General features: G+C 43.1%; 1 protein-coding gene across 1 annotated transcript in view; it reads left to right on the forward strand.

Annotated features, from left to right (window-relative positions):
- The first annotated feature begins 10,843 nt into the window (after positions 1–10,843).
- The window catches only part of GABBR2 (gamma-aminobutyric acid type B receptor subunit 2), a 940,989-nt gene continuing 933,310 nt past the window's right edge, over positions 10,844–18,522 (forward strand). Inside the window, exon 1 of the mRNA XM_045004115.1 lies at positions 10,844–11,095. Coding sequence (XP_044860050.1) covers positions 10,844–11,095 — 252 coding nt within the window. The remainder of the gene's footprint in view (positions 11,096–18,522) is intronic.

An 18,522-nucleotide genomic window follows, 5' to 3' on the forward strand; every position in this document is an offset into this window, starting at 1 on the left:
GGAAACAGTGTTGGTTTTTATTGTTGTTTTTGTATATATTGAGTAAATATTTCTGAAGAAGGGGAAATATATGTTGGTTTCCTAACAAAGACTGATGGAACTGTGTTCCTTTACATTATTTTATTGTGTAATTATTATTGTATCATTTTGTGCAATCGTGCTTAAAAACAAATGATGCTATTAGCTTGGTAATTCTAATGGAAATATGCACCTTTTAATTTTATTTTATTGTATTTGGATGCTCTAAAAACTAAGTTGGAGGGTTTTTGTAGTTGTAATACACACTGGAAGGGTGTGAAGAAATAAAGATACACTTATCAAGATGTTTAAGTGTTCCTTTACATCAAGATGTTTAAGTGTTCCTTTACATTATTTTATTGTGTAATTATTATTGTATTATTTGTGCAATCGTGCTTAAAAACAAATGATGCTATTAGCTTGGTAATTCTAATGGAAATATGCACCTTTTAATTTTATTTTATTGTATTTGGATGCTCTAAAAACAAAATTGGAGGGTTTTTGTAGTTGTAATACACACTGGAAGGGTGTGAAGAAATAAAGATACACTTATCAAGATGTTAAGGAGAGATTTTTAAAGTTAGGAGCATGCAGTTGTATGCACACATTTATGAATACAATAGTATGGTACATACTGGCATGAATTACATGGCTCCACTGATATTTCACAGATTATAAAAAACCTCAGGGATTTCCAAGGGGAGCTGAAGGAGAAGAAAGTACAGGTTATCTTCTGAGAGATCCTTTATATTTCACAAAGCAAGAACAGACAGCAGAAGGTACTGGAGGTGAATCATTGTCTTGGTAAGTGCTGTAACACAGGGCTATTTGGTTTTGTAGAGTATTGGGCCATCTCCCATGGTATGCTCAGACATATAATTCACACTCAAGGTATCATGAATGTAATAAAGGTGTCAAGAAATGTAAAGAGAATACATTCTTTAACTGCCTGTATACAGTGCCAGAAGACTGTAACAAATGAGAGAAATTGGAAATAATTTATGAGAAGATATTTGGCAAAATTGTTATTACTGAAAGCTGGTGGGAGGATTCACATGACTGGAATGTTAAAATCACTGGATACACCCTCTTTAGGAAGGAAAGAGCAGGCAGCAGGGGTTGGGGGTGGCATTCTACATCAAAGATGCCATTACCTATTTTAGACTTATTGACAACTCAGAAGCACAGGACCTGCAGTGCTTATGAATCAATCTGCTAACTAAGAAAACATAAGAAGGGGGTAGTGGAATAGGTCTGTTGTAGACCACCAAATAAGAAAACAGATGAGCCTACACACCTCCTTAAGCATCCACCAGTAATGTATAGAAAGAAGACTTGTGTTATTCTTGGGAATTTCATTCTGGGAGACATATGCTGCAGGTCTCATGCTGCCACTAGTAAAACATTCTTGCAGTTTCTAATGAAATAATAGATGATAATTTTGAAGCACAAAAACTATTAATTCAATTTAAGGTGATTCTATATTAGTCCTAATTTCTCATAGATAAATATGAATTGATCACTGAATTGTAAATTAGTGGTTTTGTGTAACTGATTATGACCTGATTACATTAATTATGTGCACACAGCATATAGACCCTAGCAATTATATATATTTAAAATGAGCATTTTCCCAAAGCTAAAACAATTATGACCAAACTGATTGAAAGGGGAAACTTAAACAGAAAAATGTAAATAATTGTGTAAAACTGTTTTACTAGAAATCCAAAAATACAATTCTACAATCATAAAAAAGGGCTACCTTGGTTAAAAAACATTCTGGTTAAGAAGGGAAGTGAAATTAGCAATATAGCAGACACTTGAACTCAGGTTTCTCACATGCCAGATGACTGCCCTAACCATCAGGCCCTTCTCGCAAAACTAAGTGATTGGGCAACAAAATGGCAAATGAAATTTAATGTGGATAAATGTAAAGTAATGCACACTGGAAAAAATAACCCCAACTATACATACAATATGATGGGGGCTAATTTAGCTACAACAAATCAGGAAAGAGATCTTAGAGTCATCATGGATAGTTCTCTGAAGATGTCCACGCAGTGTGCAGAGGCAGTCAAAAAAGCAAACAGGATGTTAGGAATCATTAAAAGGGGATAGAGAATAAGACGGAGAATATCTTTTTGCCCTTATATAAATCAATGGTACGCCCACATCTCGAATATTGTGTACAGATGTGGTCTCCTCATCTCAAAAAAGATATACTGGCATTAGAAAAGGTTCAGAGAAGGGCAACTAAAATGATTAGGAGTTTGGAAGGGGTCCCATATGAGGAGAGATTAAAGAGGCTAGGACTTTTCATCTTGGAAAAGAGGAGATTAAGGAGGGATACGATAGAGGTATATAAAATCATGAGTGGTGTGGAGAAAGTGAATAAGGAAAAGTTATTTACTTATTCCCATAATACAAGAACTAGGGGTCACCAAATGAAATTAATAGGCAGCAGGTTTAAAACAAATAAAAGGAAGTTCTTCTTCACACAGCGCACAGTCAATTTGTGGAACTCCTTGCCTGGGGAGGTTCTGAAGGCTAGGATTATAATAACGTTTAAAAGAGAACTGGATAAATTCATGGAGGTTAAGTCCATTAATGGCTATTAGCCAGGATGGGTAAGGAATGGTGTCCCTAGACTCTGTTTGTCAGAGGGTGGAGATGGATGGCAGGAGAGAGATCACTTGATCATTACCTGTTAGGTTCACTCCCTCTGGGGTACCTGGGATTGGCCACTGTCGGTAGACAGATACTGGGCTAGATGGACCTTTGGTCTGACCCGGTACGGCGGGGTTCTTATGTTCTTATGTTCTGGGTGGGTCTCTCTCAATCTCTCCTATTGAAGCTGTTCCACTTTGAATAACTGATTAACTGTTCACTTAGAGAAGGGATTGGAAGCCTGGAGTCCCCTGTCCTAGGTGAATGCCTTAATCACCATGTTTTAGAGTCATTCTCACTCTGTGGCCCAATGAATATTTAGTATTTCATGCAAAGTTGAACAGCTCAACAGGAGAGACTAAAGCAGACCTACCCCAGAATACCTGGAGATTAGGGAATTTGCCTGGGATGAGGGAGACCCAGAGTCAAATCCCTGCTCTAAAGTGGGGGTTTCAATCTGGTCTCCCACATCCCAGGTGAATGTTCTTGGTGCCAGGCTTTTAGGAATAAGAGGTCAACAGCATCTCCTGTAAACCTAGCCCAACATTTCAAAAAAAAAAACAAATAAATAAAAATTGACCACAATTAACACAAATTCATGAAATGCTTTGGTTGACTGGAATCTGCATTTTTCAATGAAAAATGTTTTGGCTGAAATTTTTTTCCCAGTTGTAAGTAATTATACAAAATAATTACATAAAAAGAACATATTTAAGATTTCAAAGTAAAATGCTCAAATGTTAGGAAATGTCAAGATTAAGGTTGCTTGTGCACTGAGGATGACTCTGTAGTCCAGTGGCTAGGACACCCACCTGGGAGGTGGGAGACCCCAGGTCCAGTCCCCCTACTGTAACCACTCTTTCATTATGCATCCACAATGGAACAGCTTCAACAGGAGAGGCTAAGGAAGCCACATATCAGAATATCCCACAGCTCAGCGATTCGCTCACTCACCTGACAGTTGGGAGATTTCCATTCAAATTCTTTCTCCCACTTTGGCAAAGAAGGCAGGGTGGGGGGAAAGTGAACCTTGGTTTACCACATCCCAGGTGAGTGTTTGAAACACTGAGCTCTAAGGTGGGCATCTCCCCTACTTAGCTTTTGCTAAAATGTTGTAGGTGCCTAACTCCAGGAGAGCATTCATAGCTGAGAAAACCACGCCTCTGATCCGCCAATGAATTACCCTGATGGGCCATGTGCCGAAGGTTGCCAACCCCTGATCTAGCCTTTGTTTCAAACTTACTTCTTGCTACTACTTTGAATCTCTATGCTTTGTTAAATAACCATATATTTTACTTCACTACAAACAAATCTAAGTGCTGTGAGTTAAGTGGAGTGGTGATATGAGGTGAAACTGGTAAACTGATGCCTCCCCACAGCCTGGACTTATTGCCTAGCTCAGCAATAAGGGCAGGGCTTAGCATATATCCCCTCTGGTCAACATCTCCCAATGGCTAGTTTAGGCAGCTCCCCACCTAGAGCACTGGGTTTTGTGAATCAGAGTCTAAGGTGCATATCTGTCACCATTCATTTTGTAGAGAGCCTAGGTGCCTAACTCAGGCTTTGTGAATCGTAACTTCTAGGCAGCTACAAGTTAGGCCTTGTGACACTCAGTGTCACAACAGAGAACATCTTTTGTTCATCCTGCCCAAAGAATATAGGTAACACTTACAGGACAGGGAATCACATCCTGGAAAGCAGTGTCTCTGAATAGGATTCAGGGGTCATGGTGGATAATCTAGGGGTCATGAGATCCCAGGGCAATGGTGTGACTAAGAGGACTAAGACTATCCTTGAAGTACAGAGGGGAATATTATTTAGGTGTAGGAGGTGGTATTACCTCTGTAAACAGCACTGGAATACTATATCCAGTTCTGGTGCCAACACTTCTAAAAGGATGTTGAAGAACTGGAAAGGTTTGACTCAAGGACCCATTGGTGCCATCTGGATCTGGCATATCTGCATAATAGTTCACCAAAGGGTGGCATGTGAGGTTTTTACTGAAAGCCAGTAGCCCACTGGCTTATTTGTTAAATAAACTCTGAGGGCTTGAGGTTTGGTGTGTGCTTCTCGCTAACCTCTACACTGACAGCTGGGCCTGTGAGGCCTAGAGAGGAGCGTTTGTATTGTCTGTGGCTGGCGCAGTTGGGGAGCTCACCCCAGCAGGCACAGACAAGGCTTCCTCATGCTAAGGGCAGATAATAGCGAGGTGCCTCATAACCCTGTGTACCCCTAGGAAGCATCACAAGGGGTTTCAGAAAAGGCCTCCAAGAATGATTGAAAGTCTGAAAAACCTGCCTTACAGTGACATTCTCAAGAAGCTCAATCAATTTTGTTTATCAAACAGGTTACAAAGTGTATAATGATTTGATCAAGTATCTAGATGGGGGAAGATTTCTGAAAGCAAGAGCTCCTTAATTTAGCAGACAAAGGCACAACAAGATCCAATGACTGGAAACTGAAGCTAGACAAATTCTAACTGAAAATAAGATGCACATTTTTAACAGAGTAATAAACCACTGGAACAACTTTCCAAGAGATGGGATGGAATCTCCATTATTTGAAGTCTTCAAATTAAGATGAGATATACTGTTTCTCAACCAGAAGTTATAGGCTGGATGCAGGAATTACTGGGCAAAGTTATATGGCCTGCAGGGCTGGCTCACAACATTTTGGCACCTGAGGCAGGGAACTCAAATGACGCCCCCATGCTCCTTTGCTTGCGCCAAAACTTTGTAAGGTCTCAATTCTGCCTTCTTTCTGTTCTACTCCTCTCATGGTACTGCTCTGCTACCTACCCCAATAAAGGAGAACTAACAATTTAAAATGCCTTGTTCAAAAATTTTAAGTAACACTTAACTTTCAAATGCCTGAACAGTAAATGTAACTTTTCTTGTCTGCATAGTAAACACTGGCATTTTTATCTGTTTGAATAATCAAAGTGGTGCTTTCCATGCCTTCTTGCTTGCAAAAATTTGAACTGCTTCCTGAAGGTCCACAGTCTGGCCCAGCTCATGCTCTTTTGAGATGGCTGCAAGGCCAACCAGCCTCTCCTGTGTCATTGTGGAGTGTAGCTTGGAGAAGCTGTGTTCTCCATTGGCAACTGTTACAGGAAGTGTTAGAAGTATGCGCAGAGCAACAAAAGCATTTGGAAAGAGGGTGGTCAACTTATTTGTGCATTTATATTCCAGAACAGCCTTTGGAGTTGATCCTGCTGAAATGTATCTTGAAAGGGCTTTCAGTTCATCACCTAAATCACTCGCATCAATATCGCACATGTCATCATGTGTGAACACTGTCTCTAGTGCCCTGAATTGCTGGTGTAGGTCTTCTTCAGGTATAGAGAGGAGTTTTGGAATATCATACAACATCCCAAATATACTGCTGTGTTCCTTGAGCTGCACAAAATGTTCTTCAACTGACTGTATTGCACAATCTAGCACCTGGTTAAAGAATTCAACTTTGAATCGTTCTTTGGGGTCTCTTATGGGATTATGCCATGCCTCGTAATCAAAATGTCTTCTTCTTCGGTGACTCTTGTATTCTTGAATGAGTGGGAAAATAGCTTCAGTGTGAAGTTCCTCTGCCAACTTCTGTACACTCTCCAGAACATTTTGAAATCCCTCATCTGACCGGTAAGACTGTAGGTATGACTTTGCTTTGTCTAGTTGTTCCATTGCTCCAGATATATCAAGATCAACACCTTGAAGTCTCTTGCTTACAACGTTTATTTCAAACAGTATGTCATGCCACAACACTAAGCCACACAGAAATGTGAAGTTATGTATGTTTCTGGTGATTCCATTTCCCTCTGCCACTGTTCTCCCATGAACAGTTCCTGTCATAGCATTATCCTCCATAATGGCAACTATGGCATCATCTATATTCCCAATTTCGTTTTGATAGGCTTTATCGCCTCCACTCGACTTTCCCATCATGTGGCACTCAGTGGTTTCAGTGTCAGAGAGGATGTTCCCAGATGTTGCTTCAAAATTTGCCAACCATGAATTGATGCAGAGAAAAATACATAGATGCTTTGAATTACATTAAAAAATTCAGCAGCCTCACTGGAAGCTGATGCTGCATCACTGACCACCAAGTTCAATGAATGAGAACTGCATGGGACAAAAAAAGTTGAGGGTTTAACTCTTGAATCCGTGTCTGCACTCCTCTGTTCTTTCTTCTCATGTTGGCACCATTATCGTAGCCCTGACCTCTCATGTCAGCTATCGCAATACCCGTATCTTCCAGCTTTTTAAGAAGCACATTCGTCATACCAGCTCCTGTAGTATCATCAGTGCCAATACATTTTAGAAAATGCTCTCTGACAGTCACCATTGCAGGGACATTTTTCACAAGGTTCTGTTGTTACAAAACGCACCATTAAAGTAATTTGTTCCATATGGCTGATGTCAGGTGTGCAGTCCAGAATCAGAGAGTAATATCTTACTGACTTCAGATCTGTCACAATCTTCTGTTTGACTTTTGTTGCCAGTAACTGTATGATCTCATTTTGTATTGTTTTTCCAAAGTAGTGGTGTGTGTACATTTTTTGGGTGGTGACTCTTCTTAGATGCTTCTGGAGTACAGCCATCAGCTCCACAATTTTAAGGAAGTTTCCATTGTTTGGCACATACAGCTGATCTGAAGTGCCACACAGTGCTAGGTTTTGGGTAGCAAGCATTCTCACAATGGCAATGAGCCTTTTCAGAACATTTTGCCAGTAAAGAGATTCTGATGCAATCTTCTCTTGATGCTGATCATCTCTGGTGGCCCTTAATCTTAGTCTCATCTCAAGCTCTTTCCACCTATAGAATGCTCTCTGGTGATTTGCTGCCTTCTTATGGCATGCCATATTTCTGGACAGATTTTTCCAGTCCTTCGTTCCTGTAGAACCCAGTGTGGCTGGAACATTAGACCGGAAGAGTTTGCAACAAAAACAGTATACAGCATTTTGGGGTTTGGGGTACATAAGCCATATCCTATCCACTTTGTCACCATTGGGGATTTCATGCCAGTAATGTGTTGGATGGAAACTTCTATTTTCATTGTCTTTGGGGAACATGAAGTTTTTCACTTGCTGTGGCCCAGGCAGTACAAAGAAGTCCCTCGGGCTACTGCTCAAGTGGGTCCACAGTCCTGGAACATCTAGACTTAAGGAACTAAACTCAGCAGCACTGTTTCTTGTGCCTTCACCATACTCTTCTCTGATCTACACTTTTCTTCAGGAATGTGCATGGTTACATCCATTTGAGATGGAGATATGGATGCTGCAGTAACTGCCAGGTCACCTGCACTCTGACTAACTGGAAGATCAGGCATCTCCTCACCACTCACTTCCTCACTGGGACTGGAAGGCTCACCGTGTACATTTGTGTCTATGTATCTCAGGAGAGCTCCTTCCTGCTTAGATAGAAAAGCTTCCTTTGCTTTCTTTCTTTTTCTGAATGTTGCCCCAGAGGGGTGTTTTCTTCTTTCACTCATGACTGCTGTTCTGTGCCAGCTAGAGTGGCTCTCAACACTCAATTGAAGGAGACAAATAAGCAGGCTGGTAGCAGGGCCTGAGTGAGGGAAGATATCAGTGTCTTAAGGGCCGAACTGACTCCTACTACTTCAGTTGACTGCCTGTTCTCCTCAAGTGGGTTCAGGGAAGCAACAGGAAACAGGAAGCTCCCTGAGAAGTTGGTGTTAATCAGTCCAGGCTCCTGGGGGTGCTAGAGAGGTACATAAGAGGCTTCTCCTATCTCTCCCTGCAGCTCCCGCAGCTTTCTGTTATTCCCTCTCACCTTTTCTCCTGCCTACCCGTTATGTCTCTTGTGCCCTTCTTCCTCCAGCACAGCACTCCACCATCTCTATGCATATAGAGCAGAGAGAATATATATGCACCAGCAGCAGACACAATTTTCTACACTCTGGGTCCTAATGGTGCCCCCTCCCCTCACCCAGTCTGGCACCTGAGGGGGCCGCCTCAGTTTGCCTCATGGTAAGGCCAGCCCTGATGGCCTGTGTTATGCAGGAGATCAGGCTAGATGATTATAAGAGTCCCTTCTGGCTTTAAAATTATTAATCTATCAATGCAATTTCCTGTTATTCTAATTTATCACACAGTTAGCACCAGTACATATGTGATATAGGTAGGATTTACTGGCCAGTGCTAACATTTTGCTTAAGAAAAATGGTGTGGAACCTGTAATGAGATCCTTGGTGATTTTAGGAAAAGAATTAGTAATTATAAAAAGGGAGGAGTCTGAAGCATTTAATTGTGCATAGCTCTGTGTTCTTTGATCGCACTCTGGGTGGTTAACCTCTAGTGCTAAAACAACAAAGACTGACCTACATTGCTGCCTGGACTCTCTCAGTGTTTTGAGTTAAATCCTCCCTGTTGAGGTACTTTGCAGTATATAGTCAGGGGAGGAGACTGTGTACAGTGTATCTCTGTTCCACAGGGGAAAATGTACCTGTGTGAGAGTGGTATGGGATAATGTGTACAGATGTGATCAAGTGTGCAGTATGTGTGCAGGTGGGAGATAGGTGGAGGTGAGTGTGGCCTGGGGTGTGTTTGCATAGTATGAATGAATGCCTACAATGTGTATAGGGCCCATATTCTCTGAGGCACAATGGGACCAAATTCTATGGCAACAACCTTTTAACTCCACAGAGCCAACGCTAAATTCTGCTGCAACATTCATTTGTTTAGTTGCAATCGCAAGCAGGGAGACCAAAGGGAATTTGTAGGGCACCAGACTGCAGAAAAATGGTGAATTCCATGGCATCTTGAAAAATGCCAAATTCTACAAAAGCAGAATACATATGTCCCAGAGTATCGCCTGTGTGGGCACTCCAGGTGTTAGGCAGAGGACTGATTGCATATGTGTGTGGGATGGAGGGAACTCTGCGAGGTGCGGTGTGTTTGAATGTGCTTAATGTAGCTGTGGATTTGTGGGCTAGTGTGTGTGCAGTGTGTGTGGGGAGGGGTGCATGGGGTGGAGTATGAGGGTAGGATGGGCTTGCATAGTGACTGTAAGGGTGTGGAGAGTGTTTATATCGTAGAATGGGGCGATGGGAAGGGCAGTTGTTGCCAGCTGATTACATAAAATTTCCGTGGAGGGGGCCCGGGCTGATATATGCGGAGCTGTATTAATCAACCGGGCAGCCACCATACCAGTCATGGCATGTAATGACCTGTTTGTGCTTCCACAGATCTCCTTCTAACCCCAAAGTAGGACTGCAAATGGAGCCCTTCCATGGAAAAGCCTCTACACACCAAACACCCCCGCGTTTCCAGCTGTCCCTCTATGTTCGCAGCGCACCCTTCTACCTGAAAACGTCTCGGATTCCCAGGCACTGACTACAGCTGCCAGGAGCGAGCCCCCCGCCCCCCAAGTAGTCTCCCTCCCTCCCTCCCTCCTATAGGCTGGCGGAGGTGCCCAAACCCGCATCTCCTGACTCCGCTGTCTCCTCCTCAGCAGCGATTCCGCGCGGCGGGAAGAAGCCCGCTGACAACAGCCCCAAGCAGCGGCGGCGGCGGCGGCAGCGCGGATGCAGCGGCGGGGCCGCCTGGCCGGGCTTGCAGGAGGAAAGGGGGAGCGTGTCCCTTCCCGCCTCTCCCGTCCGGCGAGCTGCGGGGCGCGTGCGGCGGGGGGGCGAGCGCCAGCGGCTGCCGGCTTCAGGGGAATGCGGCACTAGCGTCTCCCCCAGACCCGGGAGGCAGCGCGTCCCTCCGCCGCCGCCCGGCCTCCGCAGGGGGCTTCTCTCCTCAGCCTTCCCGTGCGCGGTGCCGCAACTCCGCTATGGTGGCTGCCGCCTCCCGCACGCCGGAGCGGGGCTGCGCGGGCCGGCTGCGGCGCTGAGTGCAAGGGGAGGCAGGTCCCCTCTGGCCGCTGCGGGCTGGGGGCTCCCTCCGCGCCTTGCCGCGGCCGGCTGCGGCGGGCGGACCTGGGGAGGAGGCGGCGCCATTGCCAGGAGGATTATTGCCGGGGGTGCCGGTGCAGAGCGGGCAGCAGACCCGCGCCCATCCCCGCCGCCCTTTGCCTGGCCGGGGGAAGCGGCCACCCAGCGATGCGCCCGGCGTGAGGGAGCCCGCGCCCTCGCCGCCGCCCGCAGCATTAAGCCCTCCCCGAAGAGACCCCGCGCGGCCGCGGCCGCCGCCTGCCCTGCCATGCTGCTGCTGCTGCTGCTCCTGTGCTTGGGCTGGGCGCGGGGGCACTCCCGGGGGGCGGCCGGGCTGCTCCCCAACGCCACCACGCCGATCTCCATCATGGGCTTGATGCCGCTCAGCCAGTCGGAGGAGGACCAGAAGAGCAAGATCGGCCGGGGCGTGCTGCCCGCCGTGCAGCTGGCCATGGATCAGATCCGCAACGAGTCCCTGCTCAACCCCTACTCGCTGGACCTCCGGCTCTATGACACCGAGGTAGGGATGCAGTTCTCCGGCGGCAGCCTCGCAGTGCCAGCCCGCTGCCCCCTCCCCCCGCCTGCCTGGGGTGTGCAGGGGAGGTGCCCCGGGAAGTCCGGGGGATGCGGCAGGTGCTCGGAGAGGGAAGGACATTTCCCCCCCCCCCCAAGCTCCCAGAGCCCCGGACCTTGGGGCATGCGGACAGGTTGATGCGCAGCTGATTGCTCTCCCCACTTGGCCTGACCCGCGAGCTGTGCTCCGGGCATCAGCCTTGTGTGTCAACATGGAGTGCAAACAGCTGGCAGATGTTTAGGGCTGCAGTGGGGTTTTGCCACGGAGCGAGATACCCAGGGTGCGGTGGGGGAGAGGCAGGCAGCGGGGCGGACGGACCATGTTGTGCTGTCAGTGACACCAGGGCACGGCCGGACTAGGTCTGCGGGCATCAATGGGCTTGCTCCGCATTTTATAGCGGTGTCGCGGAGAGCAGAGTGCGGCCGATACCACCTCTGCTGGCTTGTTGGGGAAGACGGGGGCACGGTGACAAGGTGGGGGCAGGGCCGGGCAGGTGGCTGGGTTGCTAGGTTGTGTGATAGCCTGGGTTTGCTGCCCTTCTTCTTGAGAGAAGCCTGTAGAAGGATGGGTTTAATTGATGCTTTCAGCGTTGAGAACCTCAGGCTGTATCTCTTTCCCAGTGCGGTTTCGATTTATTAAGCAACAGATGCACGTCAATGACCTTCCCCCTTCTCCCCCCCCACCCCCCATGAGCTGGCCCTGCGATCCGGATTTATTAAATGCAGCGTTTGGATTTGAGTGGAAATTGACTTAGCTGAGGGAAGCTCTGTGAGGAGGTGGGAAAAGGAGCTGGTGGGTTTTGTCACATTTCAGCTTTAGCTTGCACGGCCTGAGCAGGCAGGGACGTCCTTCCAGAGGTGTATTTGGAGGGTGAATGCAATGTAAGGATGTGAATACGTCTTCGTCTTCTAGTTCTCGCAGATTTGTTCAGCGTAAGCATTACCCTGTTTGATGTAGAGATCTACATCTCCTTGTCCTCACTACCCCATTTGTTACGATTAATAGGTTATGTAGTCGTATCAATTGCGTGTGGTGCGCGCGCGCGCACACACACACACACACACACACACGATCGTTAAGGAATGCAGGCGAATTTCAGGGGTGACAGCATGAATACAGTGTTGTGAAATCAAAGCAGCGAATGTTCACAAAGAGTTAAATTTGCAGTTTCTCCGTGTTGTGAATATGCTACACATAATTCCTAAAAGACCTATGTTTCAGATTTGTTTCTTTGAGGCTGAAGGAGGACGTTGGGCAGGAAACGATGACAGATTTGGTACAGGAATTTCTCGTTTTCTTTAATTTATAGAGGGATCTGGGGTTTGAAAAAGTATTTTTTGCTGAATTACACTTGATTTTCGTCACAACTTTAATAAATGTGTGTTTGCAGCCAATAAATGCTGATTCAATAATGAACCTTTCCTGAAGATGGCAGTCATTTCTTGTGTAATACTGGTGTCTGATATCCATTTCCAACAAACCTGGTAAAGCAATTAACTATTGAAGATCTTCCCTGTCCTAATTTGTTTTAAGAAAAAGCCCTGTTTTCTCCCACTCTGTCCCCAGAATCTGAGAAATAAACTGAGATCATCAAGGATAGGCTGCTTTCATTGTAATATGTCTAATCCAGAAATTATTTAGGGAATCTCTTATTCTGTAGCTCCTGCTTTTTATTTACATACAACTATATTATCTTTAGCATAGTAATTTTTCAGATCTCTTTAAGGGGAAATGAATATAATTGAAGACACAAATTCTAAGCAAACATTCTAAGGCAGCATTTTTGTATTAATGCAAATAATATGTTGAAATAGAATACAGACATGATGAGCCTAAGATAGTCATTAGTTGTCCTTAGAAAATGAATGCCAGTGAACTGTGAAATGATAATGAAAAGGATTATGTTTTTTTTTTCTGAATGACAATACCTGATTTTATATAAGCACAATATTTGTGAGAAATACTCACAATTTTACTAATTCATTCTTCTCTACATTATCTTATATAAACTGCTGACTCCTAAAGATGGTATTATTATAAAAATGTGTCAAGAAAATAAAATAGGCAAACTTAGACAAAATTTCCCCTTTACATATAAGGATCCAATAATATTCAATAAGCTGCTACACTTTTATATAAACCTCAAAACCTTTGTCGAATATATCTATGTTATTTATTAACACAGAATTTGCTTTCTGAACTAGAAAGTTAACACTAAAAGTATTTAGAAAATAGGTTCTGTTTCTCAGTGGGTTGAATAACAGTCTTGTTAAAAACTCCACTTTTACTATTTAATGCTCCAGGGAAATTAAGAAGTAGAGTCCTGACATAAACCTGGTATGTAGCTTTGAATTCCTGTTGATTGTTAATAGCAATGACCTGGGGAAATATTGAATATCAGCTAGCCCTCAATGATCATAGGATGTTAATTCATCTTAATATATAAGAGAGTTCATATACAATCCTCTAATGGGTACAGTGTAAAAAAAGTGCAGATTTGATTTTGAGAATGGCTGTGCTTGTTTTAATTGATACACTTTTCTTAGGTCCTTCAATTAGTGAAGATAGAATGAGGTTATCTATAGAATTAATTGGGACTGTAATCAATTGACACATGTATGTACCATGTGAACAGGTTAACATTATTATAATTTATTAAAATATAAATGGTCTTTTCTGTGTTTAGAAAATATATAGCATATTTTGATCAGTAGTGTATGCTTAACAGTCACAATTAAATAACTTAGCACTCATGAAAGGTACCAGAATGACAGCACCTGAGAAAAAGTTGTCAGTCTATCCTCTAAATTTTAGTTATGCCAGTGCAGGATTCTACTCAGCTGCTGTCTTAATTCTAATGTGGACAAAACGTGAGTGATAGTGTTGTTAAATTACCAGGCCTACTCAGTCCTTGCCCAGTTGCTGAGATTGACAAAAATACGTGGTCTGTTGGTTAGAGCAGGAGACCTACATTCTATTCATGACATAATCACTGACCAGGGAGTGTGCATCTCTTAGGACATAACAGTTGCATACATCACAGATACAGAGCCATCATCATCTCCTAACGGGGAAACAGAACATTGAATTTAGGGCTTGATAGCAAGTGAAAGAATCTGATTTTTGAATATATAGAGACATACTATAAGTGCATTTATAATACTTAAGTCTACATATGGTAATGCTTTGGAATATTAATAATTTTTTATTGTTTTTTTACAAAATCTCCCTTGAGACAACTTTGTTTAAGTATTGAAATATATTGTATTTTTTTACAAAGTTGTAATAAAAGCCCATACAAATAATTAAATTAATTCAGGTTGGATTGACTTATACAGTTTAAAGCATTTACATATTCAGATATTTTTCTGGCAAGTTAAATGAGTATTGCTAATTTACTGCTTGTGATTTCTGTAATATATAAGAATACATTTATTGTAAATGCAATGATTTATATTCAAGTCATTGCCAGGCACTTTCTCAATTAGGCCACAGTTCAGGAAAGCTGTGAGTACATGTTTAACTTTAAGCATATGATTAACCCCACTACTCTTAAGCAAAGCACTTAAATATGTTAAAGGTAAGCAGATGCTTAAGTCCTTTGCCGAATTGGGGCACATGCCAGATGGGGGTGTGTACTATATTTTCTCAAGCACATTTATGAAAATGCAAAGGTTGTTTCAAGGGAAATCAAAAGCCTGATCCTGCTCCAATTTAATGATCCAATCCTGCAAACACTTTTGCATGTATTTAACTTTATGCACATGGGTACTACTACAACTGCTCATGTGAATAATGTTAAGTACAAGTGTAAGTGTTTGTAGGATTGAGGATTAAGTGAGTAACCAAACTCCCATTGAGTTTTCAATAGCCTTTGAATAAGACCCTTCTTGGCCATGCTAGATTTTGTTTTTTATGTTGTTTTAGAAATGTAGGGCCAAATACAGTGAGCTGCTGAGTATCTGCTGCTCTCTAGGAGCCTGATCCAAAGTCTACTGACTTTAAAGGGCTTTGGATCTGGTTTTAGGAGTTGAGGAAACTTGACATGTCTCAGTACTGGACCAATAAATAAGGTGCATTTATTCTTTTTTTCTCCCTTTGGTTATACATTCATACAGCTTCTAGAGTAGAACTTAATTTTGTAGGGAAATAAACAACCCTAACATAAAGGAACTGAGCAATGTGACAGAGAATGTGGTATATGTCACTAATATTAGTTTCATAGCAAGTGGAAGTTGGTAAGAGGGATTATAGGGAGAGATTTTTCAAAGTCACAGATGGGAGTCAGGCATCCAACTTCCACTGATTTTTCAATGGGAGTTGAGTGCCTACCTGCCCTTTGTGCCTTTGAACATAGCCCCTTAATGAGGAATATACTTTCTGTCTCTTGGACCCCCAATACACAAGCTGGCACAGACAGACTGCAAGTTTATTAGCCAAGAATAATGGATGTGCAAGTCAGAATTCAATCATCTTGTCTTTTGAAGATCAAAATTACTTAAAACAGGATTTGGAGCCAAGAAGGTGGGAGATTGTTTCAGAAGTAGGGGGAATTATTATCAGAAAGAGGGGACAATAACATTGTACAGAGCGCTGAGATAATTTCATTTTCCCCAGATGCTACACTTAATCTATGAGTACTTTGTGGAACTTCTGATGTAACTCACCCTGTTATGATAATGTTCTTTAACAAAAACTGAATCACCAACCAAAGATTTGGAAATCAGGTCTTGGCACAGCAGGCAGATCACTGCAACCAGAAAGGACAATGTCTCATGCTGTTGGTCCAAGAGGGTCTAAGAGAAAAGCTGAATTTCTAAGAATATAATGCATTTTCCCTGTCTTATTCTGTAACTAAGCAGCGAGTACTTTATCTAATCTATTTTATGAACAATTAAAATCTAGATATTTTCTGCACATATCTTTTGTTTTATTAAAATTTCCTCTCTATTTTCAATAAATTGTTTAATTTTAAGAAGCCTGTATCAGTCATAGATTGGTTTTGGTAACTTCTCACAGGCCAGTCCAAACAGAGCAAATCCTTTTAACCTAAAAAGAGAGGTAGTTAAAAAGGAAAAGGTGTCTGGACCCTTATCTCAATTCAAAAGTCTCAATCAAAAGGGGACAGACAAAAGTGTTCTCTTCATCTGTTTCATAAAGGGCTGTGGTCAGGAGAATACAAGGGAGAAGCCTAAGGATAAGAAAGGAGATGTGAACTGAAGGTGAAACTAACAAGCATTTTTTTCTATGTCCTCAGTGGCATTTGATACTAGCATAGATTACACTCAGAACTATAGCTGGGGCATTATTGGGTACACATCCCACCTATGAGAGCACAACCATTACATTGTAATTATTAAATAGCCATTTATACTTTCTGATATAGGTACTTACTGCAGAGTCCTATACATTAAACTACAGTTACACTTAAGTCACAATGTGCATGAATAATTGTGAATAGCAGTGTTATTTTGGCAATAACTAGAGCATATTTTGGTGCTTAGCACTAATAATTAACATACAATGATTTTGAAAAGCAGTCTGTGGCCTCTTCAGCTATCTTTTGATGTCACTCCAATAGAGACATAATGCTAAGGCTTCTCCTAGCTACCACTACCTCTGGGATGTCTCTCTCTGTCTTTCTCCCTCAGGATTTTCCAAACATAAGAACACTTAATAGTTAATTGGCTGCTCTAATTTTCTGCTTGCTTTTCCACTGGTGTTCAGGTGAGGGAGAGGAAAGGAGAGAGATGGGCAGCACTCCTTACACAGGTATAAATCCCTGACTAGCAGAAGGTGCATCCCTAAGTTTCCCTGCCAACATGCACATAGCCAACATAACATTCTCTGGCACATGCCTATTAGATTTCATATGAGCCTCAGAACTCATCATTCTATCTAAGGTGATATCACAGGCTTGTGCAGAGAACTCTGTTTCAAACAGTAAATTGACTTCTTCTGTAGTGTAAAGTTATTCTGTTTTATGAATACATCAAGAAAGGATCTTCAAATGATGAAAGGGGGAGGAATTGCTATTTCTGGGCTTGATATAAACAAAGGCAGAATTCCTGCTTGTGTGAACAAAAAAATGGGATGAAATCCTGGGGATAACAGAATATTTGCTATAAAAAGGATAAAGTGGGGTGGAGGGTGGGGAGCTGCAATGGAAATATTTTATTAAATCTCCAAGGTCTTGTCTGCATGCAGACATTGCACGGATACAACTTAAATTGATTTAGCTGAATAGGCACAAGTAGTATCACATTTCAAGACTTGTAACCACACAGCACCACCAATGATTTCAGCATGATGGAGAGTTTGGGAAGGTATTCCAGAGTTCCTTGTATTACTTCCAGGATCACTGCATTGTGGGCAATTTTTAGGGCATATTATGGAATTCCTATTGGCATTTGAGGGAATTCTGAGAGCATCCATCATTTCTTGGAATTCAGTTGGCGCCCATGTAATTCTGAACTGCAGAACTCCTCTTCATTACTATGGAGAAGCGAAGCTGCAGCACTGCTTCTGAAGTGCTGACTAGAGGAATCTGCAGGTGGAGGGAGTTGCCAAAAGAGAACCCATCCTTTGATGCCACTCAGCCATTCCTGTTGGATTTATTCATGGAGCAGCAGCTCTCAGCAGAGTGGCATGTTTGGGGCCACCCAATAAGCACTTCATTATGAGACTGGATCTTTATGGAGACCTGAAATAACCAGCAGTGGCTCCCAAACTTCAGAATGTGGAAGACTGCATTCTTGGAGCTGTGTGTCAAGCTTACCCTAACCCTGCAGTGTCAGAACACCAGAATGCGAGGGCAAAATCTGATTTTTTTGAGTTTTTGGAACGTACTGCTATGTGCAGTGAATACTTTTCATGTACTAGTAATCCTACAAAATAGTAAAAGATTCTGAAAATCTAAGAAGCCAGATATGCTGTGGGCTTGATTCCTGGACCCAGCAAAACTGCACATAACTTGAGGTGAGGTTGATGTTTGCATCACCTTTGTGGTTCCTCAGTTCTGGGTCTGGCAGAGCACTAGATTGTCTCCTGGACAAAGTTAGAGCAGCCTCACGGTTGCTCTTATTTATGCCCAGCTGCCTGTGTCCCAAAGGGCTCTTTTGGCAATATGGGATGGCTGGAATATAGCTTCAGTCATATTTCTGTGCTCCTTGCCATTCCCATGTTGTCTGCAAGGGGGATGTTACAGAGCCTCTTTGCCATGCAGAGATTCCGTCTATGCAAAGGGAATTCTAGTTGGTAGGATCTGCTGGGTTTGCAGCTCCTTTGCATCACTGGAGTAATGCAAAGGGACCACAGTGGAATGCAGAATTGGGCCCTGTGAGAGACGTGGCACTCCACCTTCATGTGATGTA

This window comes from Mauremys mutica, chromosome 2 (assembly GCF_020497125.1).
Source record: "Mauremys mutica isolate MM-2020 ecotype Southern chromosome 2, ASM2049712v1, whole genome shotgun sequence".
NCBI classification, from domain to species: Eukaryota; Metazoa; Chordata; order Testudines; family Geoemydidae; genus Mauremys; species Mauremys mutica.